The sequence below is a fragment of the Somniosus microcephalus genome, chromosome 12, assembly GCF_052327205.1.
Source record: "Somniosus microcephalus isolate GS21.2 chromosome 12, FLI_Smic_1.0, whole genome shotgun sequence".
Classification (NCBI taxonomy): Eukaryota; Metazoa; Chordata; class Chondrichthyes; order Squaliformes; family Somniosidae; genus Somniosus; species Somniosus microcephalus.
The window spans coordinates 150,159,036-150,177,038 of NC_140998.1; the positions used below are offsets into that span (position 1 = coordinate 150,159,036).

General features: G+C 46.7%; 1 protein-coding gene across 1 annotated transcript in view; it reads right to left on the reverse strand.

The window, feature by feature from the left end:
- Positions 1-18,003, reverse strand: part of rpap1 (RNA polymerase II associated protein 1) — a 198,829-nt gene that overhangs the window by 121,010 nt on the left and 59,816 nt on the right. Inside the window, 4 exon segments of the mRNA XM_086003658.1 lie at positions 421-578; positions 5,374-5,553; positions 10,120-10,254; positions 16,903-17,091. Coding sequence (XP_085859784.1) covers positions 421-578; positions 5,374-5,553; positions 10,120-10,254; positions 16,903-17,091 — 662 coding nt within the window.

The following is an 18,003-nucleotide window of genomic DNA, read 5'->3' on the forward strand; positions in this document are numbered from 1 at the left end:
GCCTGGAGCATCATGACGAGACACTTCTCCCCACTCCCCACCAACATCACCCACCGCCCACCCACCCCTTCCTCCCATCCGGCAGCAATGTAATCCCCTGGGAAAGGCAAAAGAAACCTGGAAAAAAACAGGGCCAAAAAAAATAAAATTGGAAAATACCTCTTTCCCCCCCACCCACTACCCTCCGCTCCCCAAATCGCAGCTCCCCAAAAACATATACACCAATCCCTAGAATGTACTCACAAACTGCACCCTACACCTCAAACCACATACCACGCATGTCCCTGGCCTTACCAGTCTTCCTGCTCTAGCCACTCATTCGGCCTGTGCACCCCCAATTCCCACCCCACGTTCGCTCAGCGAATCCTAGATGAATGCACCAATCCTGCCCCCATCTCCCGCTTTTTGCTGCGCACTCACCTGTACAGGTCACAAGCTTGTCCGTAGTTGGCTGCAACAGCCCATAACCGCAAGGCCTCGACGCTCAATGCAAAGGCCTCCTGCCGCTCCAAGGGCAGGTCGCAAGGATCCTCCGCTACGAACCTCCCGATTCGTCCCTTCATGTTGTATTTGTTTAACTGTTTACAAATATATGTATAACAGCACAAACCGTTTGTGTTATTAAGCAGTCTGGTCATTCGTGAATTATCATAGCCCAACAGACACATCCAGGCAAGTTAGACACAGCAAGGTGTACAGCTGTAAACTGCTCACTACAAAGAGTTACTTCTCAATGGATTTTTTTCCTAATTATATTTAATGTTGATTGGAGGGATAGCTTTGTGTTAACTGAAGTAAGAGGTATCAGTGCTGGGAAATAGAGGTCTTTTCCACTGAGGACACCCAACGTCAGCATCAAACACTCCCAGGGCAGGTACAGCACGGGTTAGATACAGAGTAAAGCTCCCTCTACACTGCCCAGCAAACACTCCCAGGGCAGGTACAGCATGGGTCAGATACAGAGTAAAGCTCCCTCTACACTGTCCCATCAAACACTCCCAGGGCAGGTACAGCACAGGTCAGATACAGAGTAAAGCTCCCTCTACACTGTCCCATCAAACACTCCCAGGGCAAGTGCAGCATGGGTTAGATACAGAGTAATCTCCCTCTACACTGTCCCATCAAACACTCCCAGGGCAGGTACAGCACAGGTCAGATACAGAGTAAAGCTCCCTCTACACTGTCCCATCAAACACTCCCAGGGCAAGTACAGCATGGGTTAGATACAGAGTAATCTCCCTCTACACTGTCCCATCAAACACTCCCAGGGCAGGTACAGCACAGGTTAGATACAGAGTAATCTCCCTCTACACTGTCCCATCAAACACTCCCAGGGCAAGTACAGCATGGGTTAGATACAGAGTAAAGCTCCCTCTACACTGTCCCATCAAACACTCCCAGGGCAGGTACAGCACGGGTCAGATACTGAGTAAAACTCCCGCTACATTGTTCCCTCAAACACACCCAGATCCTGTGCAATACAAATAAGATGTGGAGTTAATTTCTCTCTGCTCTGCCCTGACTGTGTGCCTGAGCCCCAACCTTAGTTGAGCATGACCCACTGGAGAACTGTAACATTCTAGTGGTCTTTTTAAGCAAGGTTGCCAAATTAATGCTGAATTAGGAACAGTTCTGTTCAGTAGACTTTGGGCCATTGAGTGGCATCAAAATGTCCAAACCCATCTCACATTAAGACCCCTACGCGACAAAAATAGAAAAGCAATAATAAAATCAACTTGAAGCTTACAAACTGAGAGCGAAACTCAAAATGGATGACCAGAGATGGCCAGGCTGTGACAATAGGTAAATCCCTGATCAGGAATTAGTTACGATAAATGTGCTTTGATCTAGGTGTGAACTGAGCTGTATAGGATAGCAGCAGATGGGTGATTGGATTAGACAGTGTGTGCTCAACTTTCATAGCAGCTTCATGCTATCGTTATTTTATATCGAGTGTCTGACTGACTTTTTCCTTGGACCATGATTGACCACCAGACTCAGCCAAAGCCCAAGCCAGCACAGCCAACTCTGGAACTATACAAACATAGGATTATAAATGCTACAGATGTTAAGAAGACAGCAAGACTGAGGAACAGTAAGGAAATCCATGGTCTTGAAGTCCAGGGAAAGAATCATTAGTTTAGCAGCAATTGTGATACAATGCCAATAGAACTCCAGATCATAAAAACATAAGAAAATAAGAAATAGGAGCAGGAGTTGGCCATTCAGCTTGTCAAGCATGCTCCACCATTCAGTAAGATCATGGCTGATCTTCTACCTCAACTCCACCTTCCCGCACTATCCCCATATCCCTTGGTTCCCTTTCTACTCAAAAATCTACCAATCTCTGTCTTGACCATACACAACGACTGAGCCTCCACAACCCTCTGGGGTCGAGAATTCCAAAGCTTTACCACCCTCCGAGTGAAGAAATTTCTCCTCATCTCAGTCCTAAATGGTCGACCCCTTATTCTGAATGAGGCATCACCTGATGCAGAGCATTTCAATATAGGACAAATGATCTGCCTCTTGGAAACTCTCTGGGGAAGGGTTTCATTTCAACAGAAGGATTTGTACTGGCTTGTATCAGGATTGCAGCCAGAATCAGAACAGCCTTCTGTAATTTCAGTTGCTTTTCAAGCAGCTGTGAAGATCAGGTGTTAAGCTGTAAACTTTTACATTCCTAGCTCGTCCAGGCTCTAGGTAGTAACTAACTAGGGATCTGATTGTCAGCCACAATTAATTTCTTCTTCATTTGATCATTTTCCAAAACCAAAGGAGCAACAGTTAGTTACTCCATAACTCGGAGTCAGAGCTTGGCTTACGAAGATACACGGTGACAGTGATCATACACATGTTGCGATTGGAACAGAGCACCTCACCATCAAGATCCAACACTGTGAGGGAGCTGGATTAGCAGCAGAGGTGCAGTCAGTATTGGCTGGAAGGAGTTACTGAGATATGTAGAAATATATGGTTATCACTGGGACCTGAAGGATCCAGAAGGAAGCTGGGAGAGAAATGGCAGAAGTTCTGATCTAATTTTCCAAAATTCTGTGGAAAGGAAAATTGTGCCAGAGGACAGGAGGATGGCAAATGTGACATCTCTATCTCCTCTTTGAAGAAGGGTAAGGCAGAAAGTTATAGGTTAATCTCACTTCAAGTCTTGGTAAATTACCAGAGTCTATAATATGGGATGAAATTACTAAACACAAATGAGCTGATCAGGTCCAGGCAGCCTGGATTGCTAAAGGGCAGGTTATGCTTGACCAGCATATGAGAACTCTTTGGAGAAACACAGAGGTTAGATATCAGAAATTTAGTGGATGTGATTAATATGGAGTTTGAAAAGGCACTGCCATTATGGGCAATGTAGCCACATTGAGAGAGAGAAAGTCAAAGGGCAAAAAACAGAATAGGGGTAAAAGGAAGTTTCTTGGACTAGAACAATATGGTGAGTGGTGTCCCACAGGGGTCTGTGTTGGGGCCACTCTTACTTTCAATATAAACAAAGGACCTGGATTTAGGAATTGAAAGAACAGAATTGACATTTGCCAATGACGCTGAATTGACCAAGTATGGCAAACTGTGAACAGGGGAAAAGAAACAGAACTGAGGTGGTACGGCTTTAAATGGAGCAGAGGAACATGGACGCGTGGATAAACACGTCAATAAATATAGCGGGACCAAGTAGATAAGATCATAAAAAAAGGCAAAGGGAATTATTGGTATTGCATCCCAGTATAGAGTACAAAATAAGCTGGAGGATTGTACACAGTTTGGGCACCCCCTTATAGGAATAATATAAAAACAGTGTAATAGGTGCAGCATAGATTCAGTAAGCTATTACTTGGGGTTATAGTTATAAAGAAAAACTTGAGAAGTTGAGACTTTTTTCACTAGAGCAGAGAAGGTTGAAGAGTGACCTGATGGAAGTCATTTTGAAGGATTACAAGACCATAAAAAAGCAAAAAAGTACTGGGGTTAATTTCTAGAGGGATAGAATTGAAAAGTAGAGACATTATGTTAAACTTGTATACTACTACTTCGTATGGCTGACATAGATGTAGAGCAACAACTATAATTTCACATTTAGATAATTGCGCTAGGAGTAGCAGTGTGTATCGCTGTGTTGCCTCTTTCATATTTGTGAATCGGGCATGGAGTTGTTATATGTTCCATGGTCTGTTCTGGGTGACCACAGTCGCACACTGGAGAGTTTTTGATTCCGCACCTGCCATAGTTTGCCCACAAGCTTCATGGAAGGTCGAAGCCAGGGAGTTTGTGTGTTGGGTCTTTCACGAGGTGTTTGTCTGTGACTTATGAACTCCATTCGGCTTTCCAAGCACCATCAGGGTTGAAGTCGCATTGTTGAAGGTTAAGCGCGTGGGTCCAAAAAGCTTGCACGACTTCAAAAGGTGGTGGTTAGACCACACTTGGAGTATAGTGAACAGCTTTGTTCTCCATATTAAAAAAGATATAGAGGCACTGGAGAAAGTGCAAGAAAGATTTACAAGGATGATACCAGAACTGAGAGGATATACTTATCAGGCAAGATTGAACTGGCTAGGGCTCTTTTCTCCAGAAAAGGCTGAGGGGTGATTTGATAGAGGTCTTTAAGATTATGAAAACGTTTGATAGGGTAAACATAGAGAAGATGTGGGGGAGAACAAAACTAGGGGCCATAAATATAAGATAGTCACTAATAAATCCAATAGGGAATTCAGGAGAAACTTCTTTACCCAGAGTGTGGTTAGAATGTGGAACTTGCCACCACAAGGAGTAGTTGAGGTGAACAGCGTAGATGCATTTAAGGGGAAACTAGTTAAGTGTATGAGGGAGAAAGGAATAGAAGGTTATGCTAATAGGGTTAGATGAAGAGGGGTGGGAGGAGGCTCGTGTGGAGCATAAACACCGCATGGACCTGTTGGGCCGAATGGCCTGTTTCTATGCTGTACATTCTACATAATTCTATGCAAGAAGGTTAATATTGACAAATTGGTCGGAGAAATGATGAGAGGAGAACATTAAAACCACCACAAAAAGAATTAAAAGGGAGATTAGAATTTGTTTTTACTCAGAGAGTAGTTATAACGTGGAATTTGCTGCCACAAACCCTAATTGAAGCAACGACCATCAATTCCTCTAAAAGGGGGTTAGATAGTTGCTTGAGAACAAGGAATATTAAGGGATATGGAGAGCGAGCAGGACAGTAAGATTAGAATAGGTGGAGAAAAATACCAGCACAGACTCTCAAAGTCAAACTCAAACAATAACGACAATACATCTTAAAGGGATATCACGCGATAATTCGCGCCATTTGTTGCTAAGGTGTGGCGAATGAAGAATGGCTTAAGCTCAGGTGACCCTTACCAGAATAGCCGAAAGATTCCTTCCAGCAGATGCCAGGACGCGGGTCAGTTTCATGGCAGCCGCAGTTGGCACACCGTGGGTACTGGCCATCGGCTCGCCCGTTCTCAGGGTCTGGATCTGCCAGGTGGACGGCAGGAACTCTGAGACGATCGTCTCCAGCAGCCTCGGGCAACCTAGAATCTGAGCGAGCGAGAGAGAGTCAGAGAGCACTAAACTGAATAAACAATCTTCACACTGTGGCGACACACCACCACTGGACATAATCCGCTCACGGCGGCACGGACAGTTTAAGCAGACGCCCCCAGCCGGGGGCCCTTTCCTCCAGCAACTTGTTTCCCGCAGAGACAGGTTGCCGGGAGCACTTCCTGTCTGGGGAGTATTTAAGTGGTTGCGCGGGCTTTTCCAATTTCTCTTTGCCATGAGGTTGATTAAAGCAGTTGTGTTTCACCAACTCCCACGTTTGCCGCGGTATCTCAACACTGGTGACCCCGACGCTCAGGACGAATCCTAAGCTAGCATGGCGGATACAAACGCAGTCACGGTTAAACTACCGGACTTTTGGGAGAACCTGGCCGAGGCCTGGTTCGTTCAAGCCGAGTCCAGATTCCGGCTGAAAAACATTACAGTCGACGCCACGAAGTACGACTACCTCGTCGCCTCTCTCACCTATGCCACAGTCCCCAAGGTTTGGGCAGCGCTGCAGGATTCACCAGTAGAGACAACGTTGTCGCCGACTGCCTTTCCCGTCCCGCCATCTGCGCGAATCACCTTGCGGTCGACTACGCGCAACTAGCAGCGGCCCAGCTCATGGACCCAGACCTCCTCTCGGCGGCTACCAGCCTGCCAGGGCTACGCCTAGCCAAGGTCGCACACAGGCCCGAAGCCACGGCAGTCACTTGCGACGTCTCACTCGGCCAACCCAGGCCGGTCGTCCCTGCAACCTGGCGCCGCCGCATCTTCGACGCGCTACACGGGCTCTCCCATCCGGGTTCCCGCGCATCCGTCAAACTCCTCTCCCAGCGCTTCGTCTGGCGCAGCCTCAGCAAAGATGTTCGGACTTGGGCCACCTCCTGCCTCGCCTGCCAACGGGCTAAGGTACAGCTGCACACAAAAGCACCCCTGGGAGACTTCGAGGTACCCAGCCGCTGCTTCGACCACGTACACGTCGACATCGTCGGTCCTCTGCCACCATCACAAGGCAAAACTTATCTCCTCACGATGGTCGACCGCTACACACGCTGGCCTGAGGCAGTGCCGCTGACCTCCACCACCACAGCCGACATCGCCAGGGCGTTCGTTAACACCTGGGTCGCAAGGTTCGGCGTACCAGCCGACTTAACCTCCGACAGAAGCGCCCAGTTCACCTCCGAACTCTGGACGGCCGCAGCACGCAACCTCGGGGTGACGCTCCACCGAACCACGGCGTACCACCCGCAGGCCAATGGGCTGTGTGAACGCTTCCACAGGTCACTCAAGGCCTCACTCCGCGCCGGCCTGCAGGACAGTACCTGGACTGACCGCCTACCGTGGGTGCTACTAGGCCTACGCACCGCGGTCAAGGAAGACCTCCAGTCCTCGGCAGCGGAGTTAGTCTATGGACAACCGCTGCGCGTACCAGGCGAATTCCTCCCGGAGGCTACCACGCCTTGGTCGGCCGAACAGCAGCGGCTCAACTCTTACTCTTCCGCTCAACAGTTCGCCCCACTTCCGGTCAACCGACACGGCGAACTCGCACCTCACGTCCCACCAAACTTACAGCAGGCACGCTTCATCTTCGTGCGACACGACGCGCACCGCGGACCCCTGCGACCCCCGTACGACGGACCGTACGAGGTACTACAAACCTGGGACAAGGTCTTCAAGCTGCGACTCGGCGACAGGGTCGACACAGTCTCCATCGACCGGCTCAAACCAGCACACACAGAACCAGGGGAACAGGTCCCCGTGGCCCGACCTCCAACTAGAGGCCGTCCCACCAGCAAGCCAGCGGCGAACCGCCCGGCCCCACCAACTAGACCGGCGACCACTCAGAGCCGCTCCGGCAGAACCATTAGACCACCGTCACGACTCGTCCACTCCTCCTAAGCGGATTCTGGGGGGAGCTCTGTGGCGACACGCCACCACTGGACATAATCCGCTCACGGCGGCACGGACAGTTTAAGCAGACGCCCCCAGCCGGGGCCCTTTCCTCCAGCAACTTGTTTCCCGCAGGGACAGGCTGCCGGGAGCAGTTCCTGTCTGGGGAGTATTTAAGTGGTTGCGCGGGCTTTTCCAGTTTCTCTTTGCCATGAGGTTGATTAAAGCAGTTGTGTTTCACCAACTCTGGTCTCGACTCCCACGTTTGCCGCGGTATCTCAACAACACCACTTTTGGGTTCGCATACGAACGTATGAACAATGCCAGACAGGAAAAGATCCTCTGGTCCATCCGGCCTGTCCCACACCTTGTGTATCACAATATATAGACTTCCACTCACCTGAAACCATGTGACCTTCTGGGAGAGGTGAAAAACCAGATAAAAACCCACGCCAATTTGGGTGGAAAAAAATCTGGGAAACCTCTCTACGACCCATCTAGGCGTTCAAAACTAGTCCAGGAGATCACTCTGGCTCTGAATTTCCTGCAGTACCTACCTTGAAACGTGTAACTCCAGGAATCACAGACAGCCAAGTCTAGGCCCTTGGGAACTACATGCAACCACTGCCAGGCCATTCAACACATCCTGCCTCATGCAATTCTCCCGCCTGCCTTGTGCTTTTTTGCCAAACCCAGTTTATTCATTTGCCTCCAGTCGTGGTGAACTAAGATCATGGATTTGATAGAGTAAATAAGGAGATACTGTTTCCACTGGCAGGCGGATCAGTAACCAGGACACAGTTAAGATAATTGGCAAAAGAACCAGAGTGGAGATCATAGAATTTTACAGCACAGGAGGCCGCCATTCGGCCCACCGTGCTTGTGCCGGCTCTTTGAAAGAGCTCTCCAATTAGTCCCATTCCCCTGCTCTTTCCCCATAGCCCAGCAAATGTTTCCTTTTCAAGTATATATCCAATTCCGTTTTGAAAGTTACTACTGAATCTGCTTTCATCGCCATTTCAGGCAGTGCATTCCAGATCACAACAACTCACTGTGTAAAGAAATTTCTCCTCATCTCCCCTCTGGTTCTTTTGCCAATTATCTTAAATTTGTGTCTTCTGGTTACTGACCCTCCTGCCAGTGGAAACAGTTTCTCCCTATTCACGCCATCAAAACCCCTCATCATTTTGAACACCTCGATTAAATCTCCCCTTAACATTCTCTGCTCTAAAGAGAATAATCCCAGATTCTCTAATCTCTCCACATAACTGAAGTCCATCATTTCTTGCAATGCAACAAATTTTGGTTGTACATAAATTTATCACAATCTGGAGATGGAGACATTTTTTTTTTTTTTTTTACGCAGCGGGTTATGATGATCTGGAATGCACTGCCTGAAAGAGTGGTGGAAGCAGATTCAAGATATATACTTGAAAAGGAAACATTTTCAGGGCTATGGGGAAACAGCGGGACTAATTGGAGAGCTCTTTCAAGGAGCCGACACAGGTACAATGGCCCGAGCGGCCTCCTTCTGTTCTGTAAGATGAGGAAGCTGTATAATCGAGAACACAACCATCCCAACAGTCTTTAGCTCTCTCTCTCTCACCTGATTCTCCCTGATATGCACCACATTCTTTGCTTCCTGGGCTTCCAACTCTTTCCTTCCGCCTCAACCCACAATGTCTCTTGAGCACCCCCTGTTCGTTCTATCGCAAAACCCAAAATTCCCTCCCCCTCATGCACCCCATTTTTTCTTCTATTCCCTCTCTGCATCACAGACAACTTCCATGTGCACCACCAAGCTCTCCCACATCTACAAGCATCCAGCCTACTCACCCTACTAAAGCACCCCAAGCTATAGTGCCAGACCTGGCTCAGTCGTAGCACTCTCGTCTCCGAGTCAGAAGATTGCGGGTTCAATCTCCACTCCAGTGCAGTACTGAGGGAGCGCTGCACTGTCAGAGGTGCTGTCCTTTGGATTAGATGTTAACCCGAGGCCCCATCTGCCCTCTAAGGTGGATGTAAAAGATCCTAAGGCACTGTTTCAAAGAAGAGCAGGGGCGTTTTCCCCAGTGTCACAGTCAATATTTATCCCTCAACCAACATCACTAAAACAGATTACAGGAAACTCTTTTTTATCCGGCACCGGCGTGGTGCCGGTTTATCAAAAAGTCCGGATTACAGAGAAGTATAGTAAAAGGTACGAGAGCCCCGTACATGGCCACAGATCCAGGCATCCCTGTTGCATAGCAACAGGTGCAGGAACCCCGGCCACAGATCCAGGCATCCCTGTTGCATAGCAACAGGTGCAGGAACCCCGGTTACACGGCCACAGATCCAGGAACGGCCACTAATATGAAGTAAAACTTACCTGAACCTACTCCTGAATTTTGCCGGTTAACAGAGATTTCCGGTTATTCAGGTGCCGGTATATCGAGTTTCCTGTATCTGGTAATTTAACAAATTGCTGATGGTGGGACCTTGCTGTGCACAAATTGGCTGCTATGTTTCCTATATTATAACAGTGATGGCACTTCAAAAGTACTTCCTTAGCTGTAAAATGCTTTGGGACGCCGTGAGGTTGTGAAAGGCGCCATATAAATGCAAATTCTTTATAATGGATGTGTGCAGAACTATATCGATGACAATTACTGACAGTATATTAATTACCTGATTACAAGCCTCAGAAGAGTGTCTTGCTATTCGAGTCAAGATCTCCAAAATGTCAAGAACGACTGAGGGAACAGGTCGAACAACTTCAAGGATGTAACGCAAACGGCGAAGTACTTTCATCTTCAGCAAACCCTGAGAGGGGGGAAGAATATTGCAGACAAGTTAAACATCAGGGGGCAGAGTTTCTGCTTTGTGTGCAAAATTGCGCCTGTTCGAGAAGCTTCTTTTCCCTCGAGTTTCCACTCAAACTCATTTGCATAATGCCAAATGCAAAAAGGGCCAGGAACCAGCGCAATCGGGCAGCATCTTAAAACATAATTTTTTTAAATTTTTTTAATTTGCTTTAAAAATATTTCTTGACACACTTAAGAGTGGTAACTAGATGCAGTTTGATTAATACAGCTGCAAATGCGTTTATCAAGAAAAGAAATCGCAGTTTCAATCCAGCGCCTGTGAGTAACCCGATTTTAAATTACTGAAAATGACTTAAAAAAATTACAGAACCAGTTACTAATTATATTGGGGTACAGTAGTCAGTATCTTAGTAAATTTTTAAAAAATTCAAAAGTTTTTAAAACGTGCCTATTAGTGTCCTTGCGCCCAAACAAATGAGCTTAATTTTAAGAGCCTCCTCGAAGGCCTGCAAACGAGTGCAATTAGCAGAAACTCCCAATGGTGATAAATTCAGCCTGGGGGCGTGGCCAGTTTGTGAGCGGGGTAGTTTTTTTTTGTTTTTTTTTTTATAAAGAGTAACACAAAAGATTGGGGAAACTCAAGTTGCGCTGAATGTAATTTGAGTTTAAAATTCTGCAGTTCTTTGCACTGATTTCCGCTGAATTGCACCGAGAAAACCAGCGGAACTGAGCGTAAACGCCAAGATGATTGAAGGATTTGATAGGGTGGATAGACAGAAACTATTTCCTCTGATGGGAGAGTCCAGAACAAAGGAGGGGCACAACCTTAAAATTAGAGCTAGGCCATTCAGGGGTGATGTCAGGAATCACTTCTTCACAAAAAAGTTAGTGGAAATCTGGAACTCTCGCCCCAAAAAAGCCTTTGAGGCTCGGGGTCAATTGAAAATGTCAAAACTGAGATTGATTGATTTTAATTAGGCAGGGGTATTTTAATTAGGCAGGGGTATTAAGGGTTATGGATCCAAGATGGGTAAATGGAGTTGAGATACAGATCAGCCATGATCTAATTGAATGGCGGAACAGACTCGAAGGACTGAGTAGCCCACTCCTGTTCCTAAATGTTCCTTCCCAAGTGAAAGGATCAGAACAGATAATAAATGCAATCCTACAACTGCACCCAGCTGCTAGCGGTGAGGAGGCACTGGGCCTTAAGTTGCCAAGCCTGCAGGGTCCATTGTCAAGAAGCTATGCTTTGATGTAGAGGGTTGTTATTCCGTTTGCGCCAGATATAAAACCAATACAATGGGCAAGCCATAAAAAATACTATTGGAGCAGGCCACTCGGAACAAGCCATTCAGCTCATCTACCCTGACAGGCACCACAGGCTATTCATCCCATGCTTGGGCCTCAGCTATTCACAATCTATATCGATGATTTGGATGAGGGAACCAAATGTAATAGATCCAAGTTTGCTGATGACACAAAGCTGGGTGGGAATGTAAGTTGTGAGGAGGATGCAAAGAGGCTGCAAAGAGATATAGACAGGCTAAGTGAGTGGGCAAGAACATGGCAAATGGATTATAATGTGGAGAAATGTGAAGTTATCAACTTTGGTAGGAAAAATAGAAAAGCAGAATATTTTTTAAATGGCGAGAGATTGGGAAATGTTGGTGTTCAGAGGGACCTGGGTGTCCTTGTACACGAATCACTGAAAGTTAACATGCAGGTACAGCAAGCAATTTGGAAGCAAATGGTATGTTGACCTTTATTACGAGAGGATTTGAGTATGAAAGAGTAAAGATGTCTTACTGCAATTATATAGGGCCCTGGTGAGACCACACCTGGAGTATTGTGTACAGTTTTAGTCTCCTTACCCAAGGAAGGATATACTTGCCATAGAGGGAGTGCAACGAAGGTTCACCAGACTGGTTCCTGGGATTGGGCGGGGGGGGGGGGGGGGGGGGGGAGGATTGTCCTATGAGGACAGATTGAGAACACACGGCCTCTATTCTCTGGAGTTTAGAAGAATGAGAGGTGATCTCATTGAAACATACAAAATTCTTACAGGGCTTGACAGGGTAGATGCAGGGAGGATGTTTCCCCTGGCTGGGGAGACTAGAACCAGGGGTCACAGTCTCAGAATAAGGGGTCGGCCATTTAGGACTGAGATGAGGAGAAATTTCTTCCCTCAGAGGGTGGTGAATCGTTGGAATTCTCTACCCCAGAGGGCTGTGGAGGCTCAGTCATTGAGTATATTCAAGACAGAGATTGATAGATTCTTGGAGAGTAAGGGAATCAAGGGATATGGGGATAGTGCAGGAAAGTGGAGTTGAGGTAGAAGATCAGCCATGATCTTATCGAATTGTGGAGCAGGCTCAAGGGGTCGAATGGCCTACTCCTGCTCCTATTTCTTATGTTCTTATCTTGAGTCTCGGCCGGCTTCTTACCCTTCCCCCAAAATAACATTGTGCAACTGAAACATCTGGACTTAAACAATAAGTGAAGCTTCAAGGGTGTGGAATGGGCCATCAAGTCCCTGGATGGTGCCATCTTTACAACAACAACTTGCATTTATATAGCATGTTTAATGTAGTAAAACGTCCCATGATGCTTCACAGGACCTCTAACAAACAAAATTTGACATCAAGCCACACAAGAAGATATTAGGACAAGTGGCTAAAAGCTTGGTCAGAGGTAGGTTTAAAGGAGCGTCTTAAGGAGGAGGGAGAGGTAGAGAGGCTTGGAGAGAGAATTCCTGAGCTTGGGTCCTAGGCAGCAGAAGACACGGCCGCCAATGGTGGAGCGATTAAAATCGGGGATGTGCAAGAGGCCAGAATTGGAGGAGCGAAGAGATCTCAAAGGGTTGTAGGAGGTTACAGAGATAGGGAAGGGCAAGGCCATGGATTTGAAAACAAGAATGATAATTAAAAAATGTAAAAAAATACACAGTGCAAAAGAGAGCGCGATAGGACTGCGTCCAGTGTAATGGTGTGACCAAGGTATCTCAACAGGGCATGCCCTCTGATTATACTTTGGTGTCATGAGCCTGTCTCACTGAGCAAGAGAGAGTCGCAGAGAGAAGGAACACGAGAAGGTAAGGGAGGGGGAGGGTGACATGCAACAGTGTGCAAAAAAACAAGACCTTAGAAACCAATGAAAGCATGGATGAAGAAGGGAAAGAAAAGCTGGATGAAAGGAAAAAGTAAGTCTAAGAAACACTGCAGAAATGACAAATCTTGCAAACTGAGGGGGGGAGAGAAAGAAATCAACTCACGGAACACAAGACACAATAAGGGAGCATTATATGGGGAGCAAAGGAAAAGCAGCTGATGTTCTCAGTTGCACATCTGACCTGATCTTATGATACGTGAATAAAGATCATCTTCATCGGGCAGATGGTTAAGACACTCGCACACAACAGCTTCCCAGATCACACCAAGTGACTGAACACCCTTCATTGGAAGGCATTCCCAAGCCATCTATTATAGAAACACAGGAGTATTCTCTGCAATTGTATGGGCTCAGGATTTTCCAATTTTTCCCCTCCTTCCTTTTAAAACAAAAGGCACTGCTCTTAATGGTGAACAGGTCCATGGACACCAACAGGCTTCGGCCCAGTGTTTGCTCTTCAGCCCAGTGTTTGCTCTTCGGCCCAGTGTTTGCTCTTCGGGCGTACGTCACTAGGCTATTTGTCCATGGTGGTGAATCACAACTGATTGAGATTCTGTCCTCTCCCGATGCCTACATGCTCATCATCCACAGAGAGTCACTCATGGTGACCAGGAGCAGAAACCCGGGTTGATTTACCACCCTCCTCATCCCTAGCACACTTATAGCGCCTCTACAGCCACACTGGCTGGGCTGAGCAGAGACTTCGCACCAGTAACCTGCATCAGCTGCCCAGAACGTACACACTTATCCCAGGAGCTCCTTTAACTCCATCCAAAAATCCACAGCAGCTTGACCTGGAATCAAAGGAAATTCTAAGCGGTGCATTTCTAAAGGGATGGAGCAGCTTTAACAATCTTGAAATTACTTTGCAGCATTTGTCCCATGGGAGCTGAAGGAATCCTTCCCTGTAAGGATATGCCCAGGCTGATAAGGCAAAGCTCGACTTTACACACACATAGCCACGTGCGTCAGCCATGGCTCAGTGGCAGCACTCTCGTCTGAGTCAGAAGGTCGTGGGTTCAAGTCCCACTCCAGAGATTTGAGCACAATTCTAGGCTGACACTCCAGCGCTGTAGTGAGGGAATGCAGCAATATCAGACGGGCTGTCTTTCAGATGCGATGTTAAACCTAGGCCCTGTCTGAGGTGGATGAAAAAGATCCCGTGGCACTATTTTGATAGTCTGGATGGATTGCATCCACGCATTTTAAAGGAATCTAGGGAAGAGATAGCAGAGACATTACTACACATATTTAATAATTTGTTAGAAAAAGGTGTAGTGCCAGAGGACTGGCGGATAGCTAATGTAATACCGATATTTAACAAGGGGGATAGAACATGTCCAGGGAATTACAGACCAGTTAGCTTAACATCGGTGGTAGGAAAAATAATGGAATCCCTACTAAAGGAGAAATTAGAAGAACATTTAGTAACAAAAAATAATAATGATGAATAGTCAACATGGATTTCAAAAGGGAAAATCTTGCTTGGCCAACCTTATTGAATTTTTTGAAGAGGTAACAGAGAGTAGACAATGATAATGCAGTAGATGAAATTTATCTTGATTTTCAAAAGGCCTTCGATAAGTTACCCCATAATAGACTGATGAACAAGGTCAGAGAATGCGGAGTCAGGGGACAAGTAGCAGAATGGATAGCTGGCTGGCTTCAGGACAGAAAGCAGAGTGGGAGTAAAGGGTAGCTATTCACAGTGGCAGAAGGTGGGTAGTGGTGTTCCACAAGGATCAGTACTGGGACCACTGCTGATCACAATTTACATTAATGATCTAGTTTTAGGAATCAAAAACACAATTCTTAAATTTGCGGATGACATCAAATTGGGGAGGATAGTCAATACTGAGGAGGACTGCAACAAGTTACAGGAGGATATTAATAAACTTGCAGAATGAGCATATACAGTAAACTCTTTTGTATCCGGCACTGACGGGACCGGGGTGATGCCGGTTGATTAAAAATTCCGGATAACAGAGAGGTAGGCCATTTGTAACAAAAAAAATTAAAACCAATGACTAACTCGGCCACCACAGGAAACTCGGACTCGGAAAAACGAAAAACGGATAGATTCGGCAAGATTACCGGTTATCTATTTTGCCGGTTATTAAAGAATTCCAGTTGATTAGGTTTAAACAAGAGTTTACTGTAATTGGCAAATGAAGTTCAACACAGATAAATGTGAGGCATTACATTTTGGTAGGAAGAATAGGGAGGCCACTTATCACTTGGAGGGTGCGAGTCTAGGTGGGGTGGAGAAACAAAGGGATCTCCGAGTACAAATACACAAATCACTAAAAGTTGCGACACAGGTTAGCAAGGCCATAAAAAAGCAAACCGAGCACTAGGGTTCATTTCTAGATGGATAGAATTGAGAAGTAGGGAAGTTATGCTAAACCTGTATCGAACCTTGGTTAGACTACACTTGGAGCACTGCGTACAGTTCTGGTTGCCATATTATAAAAAGTATATAGAGGCACTGGAGAGGGTGCAGAGAAGATTTACACGGATGACACCAGAAATGTGAGGGTCTACATATCAGGAAAGGATGAACAGGCTGGGTCTCTTTTTGCTTGAAAAAAGAAAGCTGAGGGGTGACCTAATTGAGGTCTTTAAAATTATGTAAGGTTTGGATAGAGTAGACAAGCATATGAGGGAGAAGGGAAGAGGGTTATGCTGATAGATTTAGGTGAGGAAAGACGGGAGGAGGCATGAGTGGAGCATAAACGCCGGCACGGACTGGTTGGGCTGAATGGCCTGTTTCTGTGTCATATATATCCTATGTAATGTAAGATGATCAGGAGAGTTCTTCCCGGTGTCCAGGCCAATATTTATCCCCCAACTAACACCGCTAAAACAGATTATCTGGTCATTATCACACTGCTGTTACTGGGAACTTGCGGTGCACAAATTGGTTGCTGCATTTCCTACAACAGTGACTACACTTCAAAAGTACTTCATTGGCTGTAAAGCGCTTTCGGACGTCCTGAGGTCATGAAAGGCACGATAGAAATACAAGTCTTTCTTTTTCTTTTATATAATGTAACCAGCATAATTCAAACACTCAAGGCAGACCGGGCTGGGAATCACCCAAAAGTTAAACCTGGTACCTGAGAGTAAGACCACCCAATACATACCCCCCTCCACACCAAGCAACCAGCTTCCTCATACGTCAATCTTTTCCCGCCCATCTCGAGGGGATTTGGTTTGTACGCTCTGCGATCCAACCCCTGACCGTGACACGTTCCCCCACAATACAGCATGATGCGGGTCATAGGTCACAGGGTGGCATATGGTGAAAAGGCATAAACCTGCATGGCTGCCAACTGTGGCTGGACAAAAGGCTTAAGAGGGCAACAAGCCTGTGTCAAGGCCCTGGGCAAGAGGCCTTAAAGGAATGATTCTGTACCATTTTAAATACTCAAACACCACTGTAAAACAAGGCAGCTTGTTAAAAGAACATTACTTTCACAGCGTCAGCACGGGCAACATCCGGATCAGCTTTGTTATCCTCCTTGGACTTGGCTTTCTCGTTCTGCCTGGTCTCCAGTTCCTCCTCCTCCTCGTCATCCTCATCGTCCTCCTCCGCCTCATTAGGCCGAAGGGGAAACGCTGATGCTCCCAAGTACCAGGAGAAGGTCCTGTCGAAATATTCCTGCAGGGAAGGGGCTCGTATTTACTGGCAGCAACAGGGTCAGCCTCCGTCCAGCACCAAATATTGTCACATCTTTTTGTTTTACCACATGCATCACAATTTAAACAAAAAACGTTTTGCAATTCTGATCATACACAGTGTGAAACAGAACATGTGATGTTCAGCGCTTCACAATCTTACTTGAAGGCACAGGCACCCTCCAGCAGGAGTGTGGGAGAGAGTGAGTGAGTGAGAGAGTGAGTAACTGCCAGACAAAGGGATAACACAAGGTAAACAATTAATAGCAAAGGAAAACAGGAAGAGGCGATCCTCTCTCATTTTGATATAAATGCTCAAACATATATCAACTGCATTTCAGGTTCTGTCGGAAAAGGCAGTTGAAGTTCATTCCCCCGCCATAACTCTCAAAATTCTGGGACTACCCTCCCTTATGATACAATTTCCCTGCCTTTGCTCCCCTCACTCACTTCCCCAACCTGTTTCCTCAACTCTCACCGTCCTATCCCCTACCCTCAACTTCTCATTGTTCACCGCCTCCATCCCCTTCCCTTCGCTCCCCTACTGCCCCCCACCTCCCACTCCTCCATTCTCCACTTCACCCCATCGCTCTTGCTCGCAACCTTTCCTGCTCCTCCCTTCACCCATCTCTCTCTTGCTCCCAACCGCACACCTCCTCCTAACAAACCCCCTCCTCCCATCATTCCATCTTTCTCTTGCTCCCAACACCTCCCCTCCCCTTCCCACTGTATCCTCCTCGGTCTAATTATCACACCTCCACCAGCCCCCCCAACCATCTCACCCTGCTTGACCAGAATACTGCATTTGCTTTTGACCCTTCATGTGCAGTGCCACGAGAGACGTGACTAGTTTTTAATATAAAGCCAGTCGCATGTCTCTCAAAGCACCAGATTC